The 19,931-nt window shown below is 40.7% G+C and overlaps 1 protein-coding gene across 1 annotated transcript in view; it reads left to right on the top strand.

Moving 5' to 3' along the window:
* The window catches only part of LOC111151896 (lysine demethylase 7A), a 75,284-nt gene extending 58,511 nt beyond the window's left edge, over window positions 1-16,773 (top strand). The window contains exons 15-23 of the mRNA XM_022510113.1: window positions 6,589-6,798; window positions 8,251-8,375; window positions 8,570-8,724; window positions 9,964-10,061; window positions 10,567-10,715; window positions 10,841-11,049; window positions 12,415-12,500; window positions 14,930-15,203; window positions 15,853-16,773. Coding sequence (XP_022365821.1) covers window positions 6,589-6,798; window positions 8,251-8,375; window positions 8,570-8,724; window positions 9,964-10,061; window positions 10,567-10,715; window positions 10,841-11,049; window positions 12,415-12,500; window positions 14,930-15,203; window positions 15,853-15,947 — 1,401 coding nt within the window. The 3' untranslated portion in view covers window positions 15,948-16,773. The remainder of the gene's footprint in view (window positions 1-6,588; window positions 6,799-8,250; window positions 8,376-8,569; window positions 8,725-9,963; window positions 10,062-10,566; window positions 10,716-10,840; window positions 11,050-12,414; window positions 12,501-14,929; window positions 15,204-15,852) is intronic.
* The last annotated feature ends 3,158 nt before the right edge of the window (window positions 16,774-19,931 follow it).

A 19,931-nucleotide genomic window follows, 5' to 3' on the forward strand; every position in this document is an offset into this window, starting at 1 on the left:
TGGGTATTAAAGGAGATTTCAATTAAAGGAATTCTTCAGGAAGGTGGTTCTGTTAGTATCTAGCTTGAACTGAAAGAAATTAAGTGCAGGAATGGAGGCTAACTGGCAATTTAACAGCTTAGATTAGGGCTGTATTTGGGGAATGGAAAGAGGTAGACATCTAAGAAATAATGAACTGCTGCGTTTAGTATCCTTGGATAGAATATTTCATCTAATTTTCAGTGTGTTCAGATATGGCAGAAAAATATTTTCTATTTTTAAAGAGTGGTAGTAATTGCATATAAATATATTTTTAAATCAAAAGTCACATATGTAATCTTAAATATATATATAGATGTATAAATAAATATAAATCTCCTATGCTAACCAAAACTAAGAATAAACTCGGTAAGAAAGGTGTGGGTCTGTATGAAAAAAAACTATAAATCTTTACTAAGGGAAGTGAAACAATAGTTGAATAAATGTCATTTCAAAAATACCTCAATTCTAAATTAACTTTACAAATTTAAATTGCTGAATTATACCTGCAAGAATAATTGGGCAAAAGTAGCCAACAAAGTGGGTTTTTTTTTTTTTTTGGTTTTGGTTTTTTTTTCTTTTTAAGATTTTATTTATTTATTTGACAGACAGAGATCATAAGTAGGCAGAGAGGCAGGCAGAGAGAGAGGGGGAAACGGGCTCGCTGCTGAGCAGAGAGCCCGATGCGGGGCTTGATCCCAGGACCCTGAGATCATGACCTGAGCCGAAGGCAGAGGCTTAACCCACTGAGCCACCCAGGCGCCCCTCCAACAAAGTGTTTATTTATTTATTTTTTTTAATTGGAGCGTTGAGAAGACAGCAAAATGGCTGTAGAAAAATATGCAAAGAAACTAAAGAAGAAACAAATGCCAATCCAATAAAAATATGAAGAATGTGTGTCTGGCCTATGTGTCAAGTGCTGCTTGCCTCTGTTAGTTTGGTTTTCCTTTTACCATTGTGCCACTTTATTTTCTTTTTCTCCCACCTTTTCTCCTCATGCAGATAAATTTCTTTGCTTCCCTTCTCCCAAGACCCCTTCATCAAGCTATGTGAAAAAGTATTCAGTATATGAAAAAGTATTCAGCCACATTTTGCCAAATAATTTATGTTTCGTATGATCATTTATCTAATGGGCAGAGATAAAATTCTATATTCTTGTCCTGCTGTTTAGGAAGTATAAATTAGTTTGTGCTTTCTACATGGCATATCCCGAAATTGAGCATTTTCCCTTTAATAAAATAAGAGCATTCTAATTAAACTTGGTAGATTAACCATACCTACTTACTGCTCTCACCTCTTGGTACTAAAATGATAGTAAAAGAATAAAAAAGATATTCCTTAGGGCACCTGGGTGGCTTAGTCGGTAAAGCGTCTGCCTTTGGCTCAGATCATGGTCCCGGGGTTCTGGGATGGAGGCCCACATTAGGCTCCCTGCTCAACGGGGAGTCTGCTTCCCTCTGCCTGCTGCTCCCCCGCTTGCGCTTGCTCTCTCTCTGTATCAAGTATGTTTTTGTTTTGTTTGTTTTGTTTTAAAGATTTTATTTCTTTATTAGAGAGAGAGAGAATGAGAGAGAGGGAGCATGAGAGGGGAGAGGTCAGAGGGAGAAGCAGACTTCTGCTGAGCAGGGAGCCCGATGCGGGACTTGACCCCCCGGGGTTCCAGGATCATGACCTGAGCCGAAGGGAGTTGCTTAACCAGCTGAGCCACCCAGGCGCCCCTCTCTCTGTATCAAATAAAATCTTAAAAAAAAAATAAGAATAAAAATGATATTCCTGAAGACAGAAAATAATAGAGATGAACTCTGCACAGTTTTGGAAGCTGGAAAGCAAATATACAAGTGATCACTGATATAGCACGCTAGAGAGAGCCAAAATCTATGTGGGTAGAGGGAGAAGCCCAGAGACAGGTCTTACTTGTACAGGAGAACCTACAAAAAGCCAGGAATTAGGGATGCTAGGACCCTCTGAATATAAGAGTGGAGGTGGGATTGAGAACAGGTTTGATTATAGGTCTGTTTAAGGAACGAGTTGATCTCCAAATCCCTATCTTAACACATGCTGAAAACTCTAGAGGTTTAGTTGTTTGAGAGGTTGAACTTGACACTGGACTTCAGGACACCGAACCCAGCTGAGGGACATGGGTACCATGCTGAAAACAAGAGGATTAGGTGGCAGTCTGCATAGTGAGTGATTCTTTTTCCACTTGACTTTCCAAACACTGGCACCCTGGCCTATACCTGTAAGGCCAAGAAGATCCAGTGATCGTGACCATTTGAAACCTTCTGATGGAGCAACCCAGGCGGCTTCCTACAGTGAAACCCACCAGTTGACAAAGCCCTACTCACACAGAGCTCCCAGTTAGCTTTTCTCTTTTTACATGCAGTGAAATGCACAGATCATAAAAGTACAGTTTGAGTTTTGATGAAAACTCAGTAGACGCTTGTGTAACGAATACTGCCACTGAGACCTATAAATCATTTTTGTCACCCCAGAAAGTCTTTTCTCCCCCTTCTAGGCAGTCTGACTACCGTAAGCTGCCCCCAGTCAAACCTCTGTGGTTCTCGTTGCAGATTAGTTCGCCTGTTTTTGAATTTCAAACAAAGGCAGTCATGCAGCATATCCTAGTTCTGTGTCTGGTTTCTTTCAGCATCATGCTTTCGAGATTCGTCTGTGCTGTTGCATCTGCCAGTAGTTCTGTGTTTTGCTGCTGGTGGTATTCCATTGAATGACTATACCACAATTTGTTTTCCCTTCTCCTTTTGATGGATATTTGGGTCATAGACAGATGTGGCCGCTATGAATAAAACTGTTATAAACAGGGCGCCTGGGTGGCTCTGTCGTTAAACATCTGCCTTCGGCTCAGATCATGATCCCAGGGTCCTGGGATTGAGCCCCGTGTCAGGCTCCTTGCTTGGCGGGAAGCCTGCTTCTGCCTCTCCCACTCTCCTTGCTTGTGTTCCTGCTCTCGCTGTTTCTCTCTCTGTCAAATAAATAAATAAAATCATTAAAAAAAAAAAACCCTGCTATAAACAACCTTGTATTTTTTTTGTAGCAAATACATGTTTTCATTTTGGGGGGGAGTAAGTACCTGGGAATAGAGTTATCAAGTCGTAAGTGAATTTCCGCTTTATAAGAATCTGCCAAACAGTTTGCCAAAATGGTTGCGCCACTGTCACCATTAAGGTGTAGGAGTTGTCGTTGTTCTGTATTCTTGCTAGTGTTTAGTGTTTTCTGTCTCTTTAATCTTTGCTTTTCTAGAGAGTATGAAATGCTATTTCATATGCTGTTAATGTGCATTTTCCTGAAGACGAAAGATATTGAGCACCTTTTCTTGTGCCTTGGCTATTTGTATCTTTTCCTATGAGGTACCTGTTTGAAGTTTTTGCCCATTTAAGAAATTATGCTGTTTTTATTGATTTATAGGAGTCCATTACGTATCTTAGACACAAGTTCTTTGTCATTTGGCATGTATGCATTCGTATATGATGAACATTGTAAATATTTACCCATAGCCTGTGGCTTATCTTTCATTATCTTAGTGGTATCTTTTTCCGAGCAGAAAATTTTAATTTTGAGGAAGTCCGATTTTGAAATTTGTTTTCTTATTTATAGTTAGTATTTTTTAGTGTCCTCTCTAAGAAATCTTTGCCCACCCCAAGCATTGAAGATACTTTTTTTTTTCTTCCTGGAAGCCTTTACATTTGGGTAAATAGCTAATCTTGAATTTTTGTCTGTAGCATAAGGTAAATTTAAGGCATTATTTCCCTCCCATATGTTTATCTAGTTCTCTTACCACCATTTCCGGAAATAGTTAGCTCTTTAATGCTTTATATTTTAAAATGCATAGAGAGTCAAGAAGAGTTTAGAAGATAAAGACCAAAAATAAAGAAGGGGGGAAGAAAAGGATTTAAAAGAAATAAATAAGTTCTTTAGCCCAAAACCCAAATACAATTGATATCCTTGAGCGAAAGAGTATATAAATATTGCCTCCATGAAAAAAGAACAGGCGGCTATAACAAAGGAACATTCATAGAAGAAAGAAAAGGGGTTCTTGGAAATTAGAAATATAATAGAAACAAAATATAGGGAAGCCTGGGTGGCTCAGTCAGTTAATCGACTGCCTTTGGCTCAAGTCGTCATCCTGGGGTCCAGGGATCGGGCCCTATGTCGGGATCCCTGCTCAGTGGGGAGCCTGCTTCTCCCTCTGCCTATGCCCCTCTCTTCCCAGCTTGTGCTCTCTCTCTCTGACAGATAAATAAATACAATCTTAAAAAACAAAAAATCCTAGGGGCGCCTGGGTGGCTCAGTGGGTTAAGCCTCTACCTTCAGCTCAGGTCATGATCTCGGGGTCCTGGGATCGAGCCCTGCATCGGGCTCTCTGCTCAGCGGGGAGCCTGCTTCCCCTCTCTCTCTGCCTGCCTCTCTGCCTCCTTGTGATCTCTCTCTCTCTCTCTCTGTCTGTGTCAAATAAATAAATAAAATCTTTAAAACAAAAAACAAAAAAAAAACAAACTCCTTTCTCTCTTTTTCATTTTTTAGTAAAATCATTGGAAGATAAAGTTGGGAAAATCTCTCATAAAGTTAAAAAAAAAAGACTAAAATAGGACAGAAAAATTTGAAGGTCATTTTACATAATCACCATCAAATATTAGGAAGAACAGAAAGAGAGAACATAGTTTTTGTTTTTGTTTTTTTAATTTCACAGACAGAGATCACAAGTAGAGAGGCACGCAGAGAGAGAGGAAGGGAAGCAGGCTCCCTGCTGAGCAGAGAGCCCTATGGGGGGCTCGATCCCAGGACCCTGGGATCATGACCTGAGCTGAAGGAAGAGGCTTTAACCCACTGAGCCACCCAGGCACCCCAGAAAGAGAGAACATAGAAAATAAGGAGAAGATAATCAGGAATAATCAAAGAAAATGTTTTAGAATTCAAGGACACATCTTCCCTACAGAATGCCCAGTATAGTGAGTGAGAAAAGACCTATGAAGAGGCACATAGTGGTTACATTTTTAGAATACATGTAACAGAGTATATCCTGGGATCAAGCCTCATGTAGGGGTTCCTATTCAGTAGGGAGCCTACTTCTCCCTGTGGGGCTCTCTCTTGCTCTCTATCTCTCTCTCTCAAATAAATGAAATCTTGAAGATGTCAAAGAGGAAAGATCTCAAAAAAAATTACCTCCCATGGACCCCTTTTCAGGAAGCTCTTAGAGGGCGTGCTGTTCTCAAAGAGAGGACATAGGCCAAAAAAGGAGCTCTGGAATTATTCCAACAAATATGAAATACCCAGATGGGTAGAGAGCAGTGAAGAAAACAGGACCTGCCCTCATGGAGCTGAGTAGGAAGAGGCTAGCCGTAAATACTTCAGTGTATCAGGAATTGACACACGCTGCGAAGAAAAATATAGAAGGGGGATGAGATAGGGTGTGAGAGCCAGAGATGGTGGTGGGGGTTGCAGTTTTAAGTGGTGGTGTGTAGGCGGGGCAGGAGAGGTTTTTGATGACCTGTGCAGGCCGGGAGTACAGCCAGTCCGGGTCGGATCAGGAGGATGACTCCGTATTTGTTCTTTATCTGAAATTCAAATTTAGCTGTGCATCTGGTACTTTAGCTGGCATTCCTGTCCAGGAGGGATGTCTCAAAAGATACTTTTTTTTTTCCCCTTCCTGGAAGCCTTTACATTTGGGTAAATAGTTAACCTTGAATTTTGGTGTGTAGCTTAAGTTGGATGAACCTTTAAGATACTACATTAAGTGAAGTAAGTCAGCCACAAAGGTATAACTATTGTGTGATTCCACTTATATGAAGTTCCTAGAAGAGTCAAATTCATAGAGAGAGAAAGTAGAAGGTTGCCAGGGGCTGGTGGTGAGGAGGAATGGGAGTTGTTGTGTAATGGGCACAGAGTTTAGGTTTGGGAGGATTAGAAAATTCTGGAGATGGATCGTGGTGTGTGGTTGCTTAGCAGTGTGAAATGTCCTCAATGCCACTGACCTGTACACCTCACAATGTTAAATGGTAAGTTATGTATATAATACCTGATATGTGCCATGAAATTAGGTATATGTCCCTATAATAAAAGAAAACTTGTAAGTGGTTGGCTCTGGAGAATGGGAATCAGGAATGGGGAAGAGTATACCGCTGGTCTTCATGATATATTTATAGAGTTAATTTTTAAAACTACGTAGATTGGTGACTTTGGTATAAAAAGCAATTATTGATTTATGCAAATACATATGTGAAAGAGTGTCCATCATAGGAAAGAACTGGAAGCAGCCTATAATAACTACCAGTAAGTATCAGGTCAATAAATTTAGCTGTATCTATATAGTAGAATACTTACTCAGCTTTTAAAATGCTATTTAAAATCAAAGAAATATGTTCACAGTATATTATGTGGGGGAGAGAAGGGGATAAAGGTCTCAGCAGAGCTTATGTTGAATCTTATGAGTGTTACGATTTGGTCTTTGTTATTTATATGAATGGTTTTTGTTTTTTAAAGTATTTTTATGGCTGATTATTGAGTCAGGTATATATCTGGTCTTGTCTAAAAACACTCTGAATTTAATTCTTAAAGGAGGAAAATGGCAAACCAGTTAAATCTCAGGGAATTTCTACTGTGTGTCCAGTTTCACGATCCTCAAATGAAGCAACTTTCCCATATCATTCCCGACGAAAGATGAGGAAACTTCGAGATCATAATGTCCGAACTCCTTCTAACCTAGACATCCTAGAGCTCCATACAAGGGAGGTCCTCAGAAGGTTAGAGATGTGTCCATGGGAAGAGGCAAGTATTATGACACATGGTTATAGAAAGAGACTTGGTTGTTCCTGAAAGTTTTTAAAGGGATAGTAAAAAAAAATAGTCTGGCACTATTTGTTTTCTAATCTTTGCTTCGCATTGTGGGGTCCAGCAGTACAGATGTCCAGGACAGGGAATAGGCTTCAGCTTTCCGAGCATCCATGTAGTAGGCTGAGTAGATCTCATTTTCTTTGCGGACATGTTTAATTGAGAGTTTACCAGATACCCTATGCTCTTCTAGGCTCTGGGGAAATTACCAGAGTGAGCAAAACTTAAGTCTCTACCATTGTGTAGCTTCCATTCCAGCTCCTGTGGGAAGAATGGGAGATGAGACATATACTAAAATAACATAATTTCAGATAATACATACTATAGAGGAAGCCAAGACAGTAGAGGGAGGGAGAGTAAAGGGCTGGGCTGTGGCTGGCTCCCTTAGCTGGGGCCGCCAGAGAGCCTCTTGGGTGGTGGCATTTGAGCTAACAAATACTGGAAGAAGTCAGGTGGATACAGAACTTCGAGGAAACTGAGGGACGAGCAAGTGCGGAAAACCTGTTCCTTCCCCAGCAGTACCCGCGCGCGAGCAACTACTGAGCTGGGAGACTGTTAGAAGAAACCCATTCAAATTTGGGAAATGCTGGCTTAGTGGACAAAGGGGCAAGGGGCAGGGCCTTTGTAAAACATAGTAGTGAGTTTGTGATGAGACATAACAGCCTCATTTCACATCCTGAGTAAAGAACAGGCATAATTTAAAATGAAGAAGATAGAGAAGTGTTTCCGAATTAAAATATTTGAAGAAATTATAACTTAAAGACTTTACATGTAAATAATTGTATTGATATTGTTTTAAGCTTTTGTTGTTCTGAACCTCTTTAACCCTTAGTATCTGGAAGAAGGTTCTCTTTGTTATTGAAGAAAAAAATTTCCACAAAAAAGAAACCCTCTTTTTTAAAAACCAGCTATGGCTGTGCTTTTATGCCACGTGGTGGCCTTTGTTCCTGGTGACAGCAGGTGGTGATCTGCAAGCTGCTGACTGGGCCTCCTGGGAAGGACAAGGGATTAGGTTAAGGATAGGAGGACCAGGAAGGACCCAGCAGCTAGTGCTTCAGCAGGCAGGAGCAAGGAGAAGAGAACTAAAACACATCCGGGTGCTGCTCCTCCAGGTTTTCAGCTCTCTGCAAGAGTGAAATGTCTTTGAATTTACTTGACGTGAATTTTACATTCTGCTTTATAGAATGTGTTTTACCGGTGGTGCCCAGGCAGAAAGAGGAGCCACATTCATGCTGTGGTTTTAGGAACCACTTAGTGTTGGTGCCGCAGACACTGGCACGGTTTGGGGTGTGGGGTTGTGGTGGGAGGCGGCACTGTCCTGGGTTCCTCTAGTGGGGCAGGTGTATCTCAGGGCACATGGTAAGTTCAGTTCTGTTTTTATACTTTAAGGATGTCTTGAGCTCTAAACTGAATGGAAAATTTAACAAACATCTCCAGCCATCTTCCACAGTACCTGAATGGAGGGCAAAAGATAATGATCTACGGTTACTGCTGACCAACGGAAGGATAATTAAGTACGTAAAGTCGATCACAGTGTCATACAGATGAGTTTTCATGGATTCCCTCTGCTCATTTAACCCCTAGTCCCCACCAGTGCACATCCTGCTTACGGGGAGAGTGTCTCAGTGCTCCTCTCCGACTGGAGTAGACCGTTCAGCTGCAGCGTCGCACTGTTTTGTGACGTGATTGTTTCCCCCTCTCTGTGCAGGGACGAGAGACAACCCTTCGCCGATCCAAGTCTTTATACAGCGGACAGCGAAAATGAGGAGGACAAGAGAAGGACGAAAAAGGCAAAAATGAAGATGGAAGAGAGTTCAGGAATAGAAGGGGTGGAGAATGAAGAGTCCGAAAAACCACTTAACAGTATGTTTGTTTTAAGGTCGTTTGAAAGGTCGGCTTACTACCCGTGTGATAATACGTAAAGTCATGTGCTAATTTTAAAGTTCTGAAGTTTGTAGTAGGACTGAAAATTGTTGTGTCTATAATACTCTCCTGAGAAATCGGAAGTATTTCTGAGTAATTTGTCCACTGGGGAGATGTGAATGTGAATGCCACGTGACGTGTCATGCCCAGGGAAGGTGTTTTTAGTGACGAGGGTATGTGCTGGTCAGTGACACCCTTGTCAGGTGACAGCTGTTTCAAGAGTCACATGAAAGCTTATGCATTTTATGGGCCTCTACTCGAAATAATAAAATAGTCAGAAGTTTAATAGTTTCCTACGTAATTTTAGTGAACATGTATATGGTTTTCAGCATTAGGAGACATACATAATTAGCTCCCTGAAGCTATTAGTAATCAGGTACTGTTCTGTTTGACTGCCTGTTGACAGGAAGACCTCTACTTGGTTACTAATTGGTTATCGTCAATGTGACAAACAGTAATACCTCTTCCTTGAGATTGTTCTTCGAGTGAAGTCTTAATTTCTTAGCATTTTTCAGGGCCTCCTTACATACCCTTCTATGTTAAAAAGTGGTTAAATACTTTGATAACTTGACAAGAAAAACGAACATTTCGTCTGTGTTGAATACCACGGTTCGAGCTAATTCTAAGTAAATCTGGTATTGCTGTAGTTGGTGACTCTGCATGGGTCACGTGCCGGGGGAAGGGCTGCTCATCACTGGACTTACCAAACAGTTGTTACTTGGCAGTGGCACGTGGGAGAGAAGAAGGGCAGAGGTCAAGCCCGGTTTGTAAGCTTGTTGAATTCACTGCTTGCGTGCTTTTGAGGTTTAGGAGAGTTATCTTTTTGTTTTCTCTTGAGAGGAAAAAATGCAAGAGGGAAAGTGAAAAGCATCTTGTAGCCAATTTTAGCGTTGGAGGTTTTTTTCTGGAAAGAAATAGAAAATTTCCACGCAAATGAGGACTGTATCATCATGTTCAGTAAATGCCACAAACGTTTTAAGAGTACAGTTCAATCTGTATCTTAGTCAATTCGGGAGAAAAGTCTTTGGGGGAAGAAAGGAATGAAGAAGAGGAGAGCAGTGGAAATGGACGGAGCCGGGGCAGTCGAGACCTGTGCAGAAGCTGGTCTGACTTTAGGTCCCACCCTGTTCATGAGCTTCCACTGACTTTCTCTTTTTCTCTCTTCCTTTGTCTTCGCAGGGTTTTTTACAAGTGTGAAATCGGAACTCAGGAATCGATCATCAGAATATTCTGATATTTCTGATTCAGAAGACTCTGGACCTGATTGCACTGCACTGGTATGCCCAAACCCTCGAGACTTGTGCATTGCTTGATGGAAAGATGACCCCGTCTTTCCTTCACCTGCGGGGGGGAAATAAGTGACAGCTTTTCCCAAAGCCTGTCTCCATGACCTTTGTGGCACAAGGTCTTCCTGTAATGGTAATTACACACACACAAAAGCACACACACACACAAACACACACACACACACCCTATCATGTGTGTTGACATCTGATAAACATAGCTTTTGTCTGGCTTTAGAAAGGGTGGATGTTTTTATGTTTCTCATATTTCTCCTAGATTATATTTCATTTGACTTTAAAGACAACTGGTACTATGTGTTTTTTACTAAGGAATTTTATACTCCAATTACTAGAGGTTTTAACTCTGTCATAGAAATACAGAAGTAATTACATGATAATTAAGTTTCTAACTTTGTCTAGACTGATACAGTGTTTTTAGTTAATAGAGTCTTAATCAGATTTCTTATATAGATTTGCTTCCATTTAATTATTATCTCAGAAAAATAATTTTACCACTGAAGAGTCTGAAAGTTCAGGTGATGAAAAAAAACAAGAAATAACATCAAACTTCAAGGAGGACTCTACTGTGATGAGGAACTTCCTTCAGAAGGGCCAGAAGCCCTCTAGAAGTGAAATTCCAATTAAAAGGTAGGCTTACCAATGGTTAGTACATTGTAACGTAAGCAGTATGAAAACATTTTTTAATTTTAACTTTTACCGAAGATGCCAGAAGAAGAAATAAGCTCTTGTCCTTCTGCTTACCTTCTCTTTAGGGAATGTCCTACCTCGACGAGCACAGAGGAAGAAGCTATTCAGGGCATGTTGTCGATGGCAGGGTTGCACTACTCCGCGTGTTTACAGAGGCAGATACAAAGCACAGACTGCAATGGCGAAGGAGACTGTCTCCAGGATCCCGGCGGCTGCCACAGCAGTAACCAGGAGGCACGACAGGTGTATCGCTGTGATAAGCCAGTGGAATGTGGTAAGAAACATAAATGATCGGTCTCTAAAAAGTAACATAGGACCCCCAACGTCATAGCTCTCCATCCTAGTTGAGGTTAGACAGTATGAGTAAGAACTGTTAATTGCACATCGGTAGTTGGAAATGGCATTAAGCATATTGGCCAAAAAAATACATAAAGTTGACAGATACAAGATGCAAGTTATAAGAACTCAAAATGTAAATTAATGTCTGGAGAATCGTGTTCACTGGCATAATCCTACCACTGCTATTGCAAGACACTTAGTACTTGTTCCCTTTCGTAAGCCGTTCTGAGTGGAAGGAGTGTGGAGACATCTTACGTGGTCTGCTAGGCTTGAACCGTCAATCCTCTTTCCTTTTGTGGGAGGGAAAACAAGTTTTGATCTGTTTCTGGTTGAGGACATTCTCTCTCCTACTTAAAAAAGAATTATTGGGAAAGAGAAGACTCAGTGATAGCACCAGTGATGGCCATGTAGTGTTTTCTTCTCTGTGCCTTTGGGGGAAATTTTGTTGCCCAAAAGTCTGAGGAGGATGGGGAAGAAGATGGTATCACATGAAAGCCTGTGCAGAGATGCTTGCTGCAGAAATCGTGTTCATTCCCACCTGGTTGTGTGGATTGTATACCAGCAACCTGACATCCATTTCACTTAATTCTTGAAACCACATTTTGGTGTATGTAATAAGACTTTTACAGGTAGAGGCAAGAAGACTTAGGGGTTAATTGAACTCACCCGTACTTACATAGCTGTTATTATCCACTGGTGTTGGAATTGGAATCGAGGACTGTCTGATCTCAAAATCTTGACTTATTGTGTAAGAGGAAACAGAGGTTTAGAGAGGTTAAATAACTTGACTAAAAATCCAGGCGTTATGGAAAAGCTCAAATTCAGGTCTAGGTCTCTCTGTCTGTCTATACCATTCTTTCTCCCTGTAATTTCTTTGGTCCTCACTTGAAAAGAAGGCTTCTGTGAAAATACTGCAGAATTCAGGCAAACATATGCCTTTATTCTATATGGAAAAGTATACCAGTTTTAGAGCGAGTATATTGCATTTGGCTTTTCCATCTACAGCAGATGGCCATAGAACTTGACTCTGGATCTTCCAGCATCTGGCACAAAAGCTGTCATATAGACAGTCTTTGAGAGAGTTGAAAGAATTAACATGTTAGATTGTGAGCTGATGACTCTTTTGTTTTTGAGAGGGAAAGCAGTGTGGTGGAAAGTGCATGAGTAAATAAAGCGTTAACATAGTCGTTTTTTAAATAAAGCGTCAACCTAAATGGACTTCTAGTTTTAAACAATAGGTGAATTTTGTTTGTTACGATCAAGTTTGTGTGGAGAAAATCTAATTAAAACTCCTGTTTAGGGTACCATGTCAAGACTGAAGATCAAGACTTGAGAAGTTCTTCCTGGATTAAACAATTTGATACAACTTCCAGATTTCATCTTCAGGTAAAATGCAAGGCTTGAAACATCAAAAGGAGATTTAGGATCATCATTAACTCTTTTTCTACTTTCTATTTTTTTACTGCAACCAGTAATTAACCATTAGATCTGGAAAGCTAAAAAATAACTTATGAGTAAATGCACATTTGAACAGCTGTCTGTTTTTAAGAATTCTGATGTAACAACTAATGCAAGGCTCATGGGTAGACTGTGATCTGGAAAAGAATAGTTTAGTTGATTTAAGGAAAGTTGAAAACTGGCAGCCAACACTTCTAGGTTATGTCCGGCGGGAAGGAGAGGGGGGAAAAAGTACCATGAGGATCTCTCTTTAATCTCTGATGTTGTTTCTTGAACATTTTTAGACAGCAAATTTCTTTGAGAATTCGATGTCAGATATTGATTCTCTTTCCAGAAAAGTGTTCATCATAAATACTGATTTTTTTTGAAGAATTTTTTTTTTAAGATTTTATTTATTTATTTGACAGAGATCACAAGTAGGCAGAGAGGCAGGCAGAGAGAGAGGAAGAAGCAGGCTCCCCACGGAGCAGAGAGCCCGATGCAGGGCTCGATCCCAGGACCCTGAGATCATGACCTGAGCTGAAGGCAGAGGCTTTAACCCACTGAGCCACCCAGGTGCCCCATAAATACTGATTTTTGCATAGCATTTTCTTACGGTTTGTGCCTCACTGTTACTCAGACCATCCATTGACTCCAGATTAAGAGCCCTTGCTCCAAGACACTTGATGTCTTAGGACCCCAGCATATAAATGCTTATACCAAATAAAATGAACCTCAGATAGCTTTTTGAAAAGCCACAGCTTTACCAGTAGCACCAAACAAGAAAAGTGATAGGACCTTTGGCTACAAACTTTGGAAAATGACAGCCAAAGAATCAAAATTTTCATGCTGCAGAGTAGAGAGTCCCCTAACTTCTCCAACCCCAAGCATACACTGAGTAGTGGAATCATAGGTGTTTGTTTAAGTAGGCTCCATGTTGGGATGTAGGCTCCGATCCAGGGCTTGAACTCATGACCCTGAGATAGAGCCAAGATCAAGAGATGGACGCTTAACCACCTGAGCCACTCAGGCGCCCCTGATGGATGGTTTTTATTTTCTTCATTTGCCTTTCTAAATTTTCTAAATACTTAGACATTTAACAATGACAAAAAGAGCCAAGTTAATTTTTTAAGGTAACGTTTTGTAAGTACAGGTTCTTTTAATAGAAGAGTATGCTCCAGAATCAAAGTTCAAGGAAGGAATCCCTTAACTATTAGTAATTCACTTATTCAGTGTCTAATTTTATAGTGCCTTAGCAGTCATAATGTTTCTAACTTATTAGCATTATAGGATTCAGTAGTAGAAGTAAGCTGTTATTGGGCTGCCTGGCTGCCTTAGTCAGTAGAGCATGCAATTCTTGATCACAGGAGTGTAAGTTTGAGTCCCACATTGGGTGTAGAGATTACTTAAAATCTTTTTTTTTTTTTAAAGTAAGCTAGTATTTAAATGTAGCTGTTGTTTTTATAATTGTCTTTGAAAATAAAGAAGTAGAGGACAGATGATTAGCAAGATCACCTTAGAGAAAGTCAGTTTTCTTTTGCCTGTAGTGCTGTTTTTAAAGCTTATTTGACCATTGCAGAATCAGGAATTAAACACACACACACACACACACACACACACACACACACACACACGGCTAGTTTCATGAAACATCACATCTTCAGTATGCTCTTTTCAAGTTTGTATTTTCCTTTCCTTCCAGTCATGACCCTTTCCATTGGTTTCAAGACCTACCCATCAGTAGCATTGTTGGCTTTTTTCCTGATGGTTCACTCAGTGATCTCTTAAAGAGATTGAAGGAAGAATTGTTAGAGGAAAACCAGGCTTGGGGCTCAGCACCTATGTGCTTTTTTTAGCAAACAATTTAAATACAGTGGAGATGAACCGTAACAGAAGTTAGATTCTAAAAAAGATGGTGCATCACACCGTTAGAGATACACGGGAGTGTGACGTGCTGAGGAACTGGTAGGTTCACATGTCCCAACCATGTGTTCCTTCCATGGCATGTCAAGGCACGTGCAGAATGCCGTATTATAATATAATATACATTACATATAATATATAGATACACACATTTACATATGTATGTGTAAAGTTCACACACACACACACACACACACACACACACACTTTTTTTCTTCTGGACTTAAGTTATGATGCAGAAGTTCCATACTTGCGTCCTTTCATGCTGTCAGGTTTTGGGGTGACACGACCTTCCTGACGGGGTGGTCGTCTGTGGCTGCTACATGTTAAGAAAACCAAAGTTCAGTGGTCTGTTTCTTCTCTCCCTTGACTTGCTGTTGCATAGAGAGGTTAAATACCTCACTTACCGTAAAGGAACTCTAAAAATCCAGCCTTATTTCCTTCCTTTTTTTTAGGATCTAAGTAGAGGCCAGAAATGCATCAAAAAGGAAGGCTCATCAGAAATCAGTCAGAAGGTACAAAGTAGGAATTCCGTGGACAGCAGTGGCGCAAGCCCTCAAAATGGGAAGTATACGCAGAATTCCAGCTTGATTTCAGGGGCGTGCCGGATAAATAATGGCAGCGTAAGCCCAGAAAGGCCAGTTGGTGAAACTTCCTTTTCCGTGCCCCTTCACCCCACCAAGAGACCCGCGTCAAATCCACCACCTATCAGCAACCAGGCAACAAAAGGTAACGTGGACACGTCAGTCGGCGGAGTGTTTTTGGCCGTGTGTGGCAGTGGCGGTGGCAGTTCAGATAGGTGTAGCGGCCTCCGCCATCGAGCTGCCCGCCACCTGCCGCCTGATGCGCTCTGGCGGGTGCGGCGGGGCGGTGTGCGCAGGTCGCTGTGGGCCCTCAGCCGCAGGCTCTCTAGGTCAGCCCCGGGGCTTGGGCGTAGCTTTCTGAAGGGGGTGGTGATCCCGACGAGGAGAGTAAGGGGTTAGCCCTGCTGGGTTGGGGAAGTGGCAGGGCAGACTGCAGTGAAGGTCAAGGAGGTAGTGTGGCCCACGGTACCAGGGTGAGAAACGGTTCATGGGCTGTTTATGCAGCTGCTGTCAGTTTTGTGGCCCAAGCCGGTTTGATGCAAGGTCGGGTCGGGGCCCCTACTCGAGAGAGAGAGGCGGGAACAGACCGTGGGTGGGCCTGGTAGGTCACGTGAAGATTGGCTTTTCTCTCTCGAGTAATGCGATGGGAGGTTTGGAACAGGAGAATTCCGGGAGTGCGGCTTTGGCCCTCTAGCACACCCAGAAGCCTTGCCGCCTAACCCTCCCTTGAAGCCTTCCCGGTGCCGTCAGGAGCCGTCTTCACTGTTACTCACACTGTCGTTGCTGTCTCACAGGTAAACGTCCAAAAAAAGGAATGGCCACAGCCAAACAACGTCTTGGGAAGATCCTGAAGTTGAACAGAAATGGCCATGCCCGTTTCTTCGTGTGATGAGCTGCCACTACGGCCGCTCTTCCCTTTGGAGACAGACTAGTGGCGGAGGCGCGGGAGCCTGGCGCTCCCCGCCGCGCCCCTGCCCGGAGCAGTTTGCATGTACAGTAGAGAACACTGCCGGAGGAACAAAATGAACCTGATGCTGCATTTTCACTGTGCCACACCCACTCAGCAATAACCGTTTGGACCTGGTGGGGGAGAGGAAGAAGGAGGGTAGAACCTTAAAAAGAGACCTTGAACTGGAAAAGGTCTCTTGTCAGGGCTTGAATTTCATTTTGTTGTTGGTAGTGTCTTGATTTATTTTCAGTGGTAGGGTAAAGAATTATCAATAATTTATTTAACAGATTTTTTTTTAAAGTTAACAGCTTTTAAATTCTTTCTTTTTTAAAGCTATTTATTTGGAAGATTTCTGGAGAAATATCTCACTAATTTAGATTTAAGAATGTGAAAGTTTTTAAATTATTTTTGATAGTGTGTATGTTATATGTGGGGAAGAGCCACAGTAACAGTAACTAGTCTGGACTCTTAAATTTGATATTCAGGTTAAAGTCTTAAACAGGGATTTGATGCATTAATTATTTTAAATTAAGATGTATATGAAAATCATTTTATTTTATATATTTCATGTGTTTTTTATAAGCTATTAGCTTCGCTTTTGCTAACATCCAAGGTGCATACTGTTATCCAGGTTGATTACCTTATATCCCACCTTCCCTCTGCACTCCCCATCATTTTGTGACGACACAACAAGACTCTTCTCTTTGCAGGGAAACACTTTCATAGCCAATGTGTAAGAATTACATAAAAGATCCCACATTTCTCATTTCGTTTGACGTTGCAGTTTTCTTCTAATTCTGTAAAAAGAGGCTTCTTGCATTTTCATTTTTGCTGATGATATCTGGGTCCCAAAGAGAACAGCTTTAATATCTTTTTCCTACCTGTGGGAAAAGGATTATAAGTTTGGTTAAATTGTCATGTTTATAGTTTTTCAAATACATTTGTAACTTCAGAGGGCCTTCTTCATACTGCTGGTGTTGGAGGGCAGGATGAGCACCTGCCACAGAGGTTATATTTTATGACGCTTTTATTCTGTGTACCTAACTTGTTGGAAAATAATGAGATATGGTTTGACTTCGTATATTCAAATCTGCATAATAAGCCGTAATATAATAGGACTATACTATATTAAGTTGTATAGAAGCAAGCATGTTGGAGTAGATCTTTTGGGTGTATGTGTGTTTAGTTTCTTCTCTCTTAACCTTCTAAAGAAATATCTAAGATATGGATTTGGAGTAAAATGGGTGCTTCTTGCAGTTTCTTCCATTTGTCCTAACTTAACCAGTGTATACTGAGTATCTGGTTGAGCTTTAAGGAGTCACTTCTCTCCTTTATGCATAGCTCTTACTAAATGCCAGTTTTCAGTTGCTCGTAATAGCTTATATTTTCCCTTTTCCTCCCCAAGGCATAAAAATAAGTGATTTCTGGGTCTGGGGTGAAGATATTCCCAATTCTGACAAAAAAATTTTTTTTCTACAAAGAAAATAGAGGCAAATAAGATAAATTTTATTTTTATGGAGAAGTAATATGGCCATATTATGGATTTGTCTCTTTTACTCAGCAAGGTAGCAGGACTTGCCCTTCCGTATTAAGTATCACTTGAAGCGCTAAGAAAAAAACATCTCTACCGTCATCTTTCATGGTTGCATTTAAATATGTATTTTCAAAGAGAAATATTTCTTATTCTGTCTCCATTCCAGTATCTCATGGAATAAATACAAAACAGCTTATGCATTAACCTTTCTGGTCCAGATGACCAGACCAGATTCTGGGTCTTATCTAGGTGTCAGGAAAAAGAGTTTTTACAGAAACACTACATGTCTGTAAAGGGCCTACGTCACTCTGTCTACACTCTGCCAAAACTGGTTAAGAGATGGGTATAATCAGTCATTTGTTTCGTCACTGGATCTCAAGATGTCAAAAGTTGGGGTGCGACTGATTTTCCTATCTTCCAGTATGTAATGTTTTGGTTTTCTGTAGACACTGTTTTAGTGTTAGAGTTCACATGATTTTGTTTTGGTTTAAGAAATCAGAATTACAATTCCTTCTTAGGTTCTTTTGATTTCTTTACATTTTCATAGCTCTAAGTATTTTTAATTACCTGACTTCGTTTCTTTAGCTATAAAAAATTAAAATCAATTTATTTTTATGAGTTAAAATGGTGACCAGTATCTGCCCTGTGTACTTCGGCCAGTACATCTAATTTTAAGTAGCCAGAATATGTAAGTATTAAGGTACTGTGGATTCATTTTTGGCAGGTTTAGCCCATGAACTGGCTACATGAAAAAAACTTTCAGTAAGATAATCTAACCACTGAAACAATTCATGTATCTTTTTCCAAATTGGTGAAAATTCAGCCTACTGGCCCGTGAGTTGCCTAGTCAAGCTTGTTCTATACTTACTGGCTGTGATGCCTCCCTTTATCTTGTGGAAGTGGCTGGATTCCGTGTTTTCCTCAGTCTCATTTATAAACCCTCTACCACACAGAAGCTGCAGCTTAGACAAGGAGACAACAGTGGTGGCATTCAGCTAGTTAAGTGCAGATAAATAGGTAAAACAGTTGTGACTTAACAGATGCGATTTTAATGGTAGTAGTAGATAATGATTTTTTCTGTATTGATTGAAACAAGTGACTTCTGTTAACCTGGGATCCCCTGTACTGGGATAGTGTCACATACTGTGCTCTCCAGGATTGATGAATGATGTCAACAAGACAGCTGGCGGTTGATAGTAGTTCAGCACCCTAGAAATACACTGAATTTCATAAGCATACAGATTTTAAAATTCCGACTGAAATCCTAGAAACCCAGAAAAAACAAGACCATCGTGCCCACGATGTAAATACTTAGCTTCAATACTGGTCTGTTTTTTAATAATCCTAATTCTTGCCTTGTCAGTGAGCCCTTCCGTGTTGACTTGCCTGATGGCCGCAGGTATTTATCCAACGTCCGTGTGCCCGGCGAGACTTAGTACTGGGGAGACCGTAAAGCTGGGGTGGGAGGCTCTGTTCTGGAAGGTATGTTCGCCAAGAAATAAGCAGTATTACTTTCATTTCTAAGCAAACTTTAAGCAGAAGAGGCCCCATGTAGTAAGAAAAAGAGCATAACTTTATTAGTTTCAACTGAAAAAGTACAACTGTAGAAGTGGAAGTCAATTTTTTTTATTTTTAAAATTTAAGAAACATTTTTTCATAAGTTAGTAGTTTAATGTTGGTAATAGAGAGGTGTGGTATATAGCATGGAAGGGAGGACGAACCTGGGTTTTTGTTCAAGTTCTGTCATTCGCGGATCAGCTGTGTGACTGTAAATAAGTCACTTACGCTTTCTGAGTCTTGGTTTTCTCATTTGGCAGTTTGGATAAAAATGTGGTTAAGAAAAACACAGAAAAGCATTCCTTAATTATTGACACTTCATACTTGCAGAGAATTTATCATTATTTAACTTACAACTGACAACGCACATTTATATCCTTTTTAAGTGAAAACTGTTACTCCTAAAATCTGTTTCATATCGAGTATATGCCCAGAGCATGCTACCTAAAACATCTGAAGAATCTCTAAGAAGGTGTTGGATTAAAATCAGAATCCATGCTTGAAGTGAAAGAAAAAGAAGTGAGATAGTTGATGGATAAGAGTGAGAATGTGTATCCCCGTGTAATCATTAAGATGATTTAAAGGAATTCAAAGATGGTTTTAGGTTTTGCTCAAAGACGAATTAGGACAGTACTGCTCCAAAGACTCTGCCTACTCTTCAGGTACTAGATAGAGGTCAAGTAAGTCATGCAGTTAAAATGTAGCAACTACCCAAGGAGCTAGGGAAAAAATAGAAGGTGGTCAGAAGATGGGAACCAACAAAGACAGCTCAGGGCTGGCTAACAGCAGCTTGCTGGGTAGAGGGAGAAACCACAGCCACTCTAGTGGTGGAA

This window comes from Enhydra lutris, unplaced genomic scaffold (assembly GCF_002288905.1).
Source record: "Enhydra lutris kenyoni isolate GAN:26980312 unplaced genomic scaffold, ASM228890v2 scaffoldscaffold27, whole genome shotgun sequence".
NCBI classification, from domain to species: Eukaryota; Metazoa; Chordata; class Mammalia; order Carnivora; family Mustelidae; genus Enhydra; species Enhydra lutris.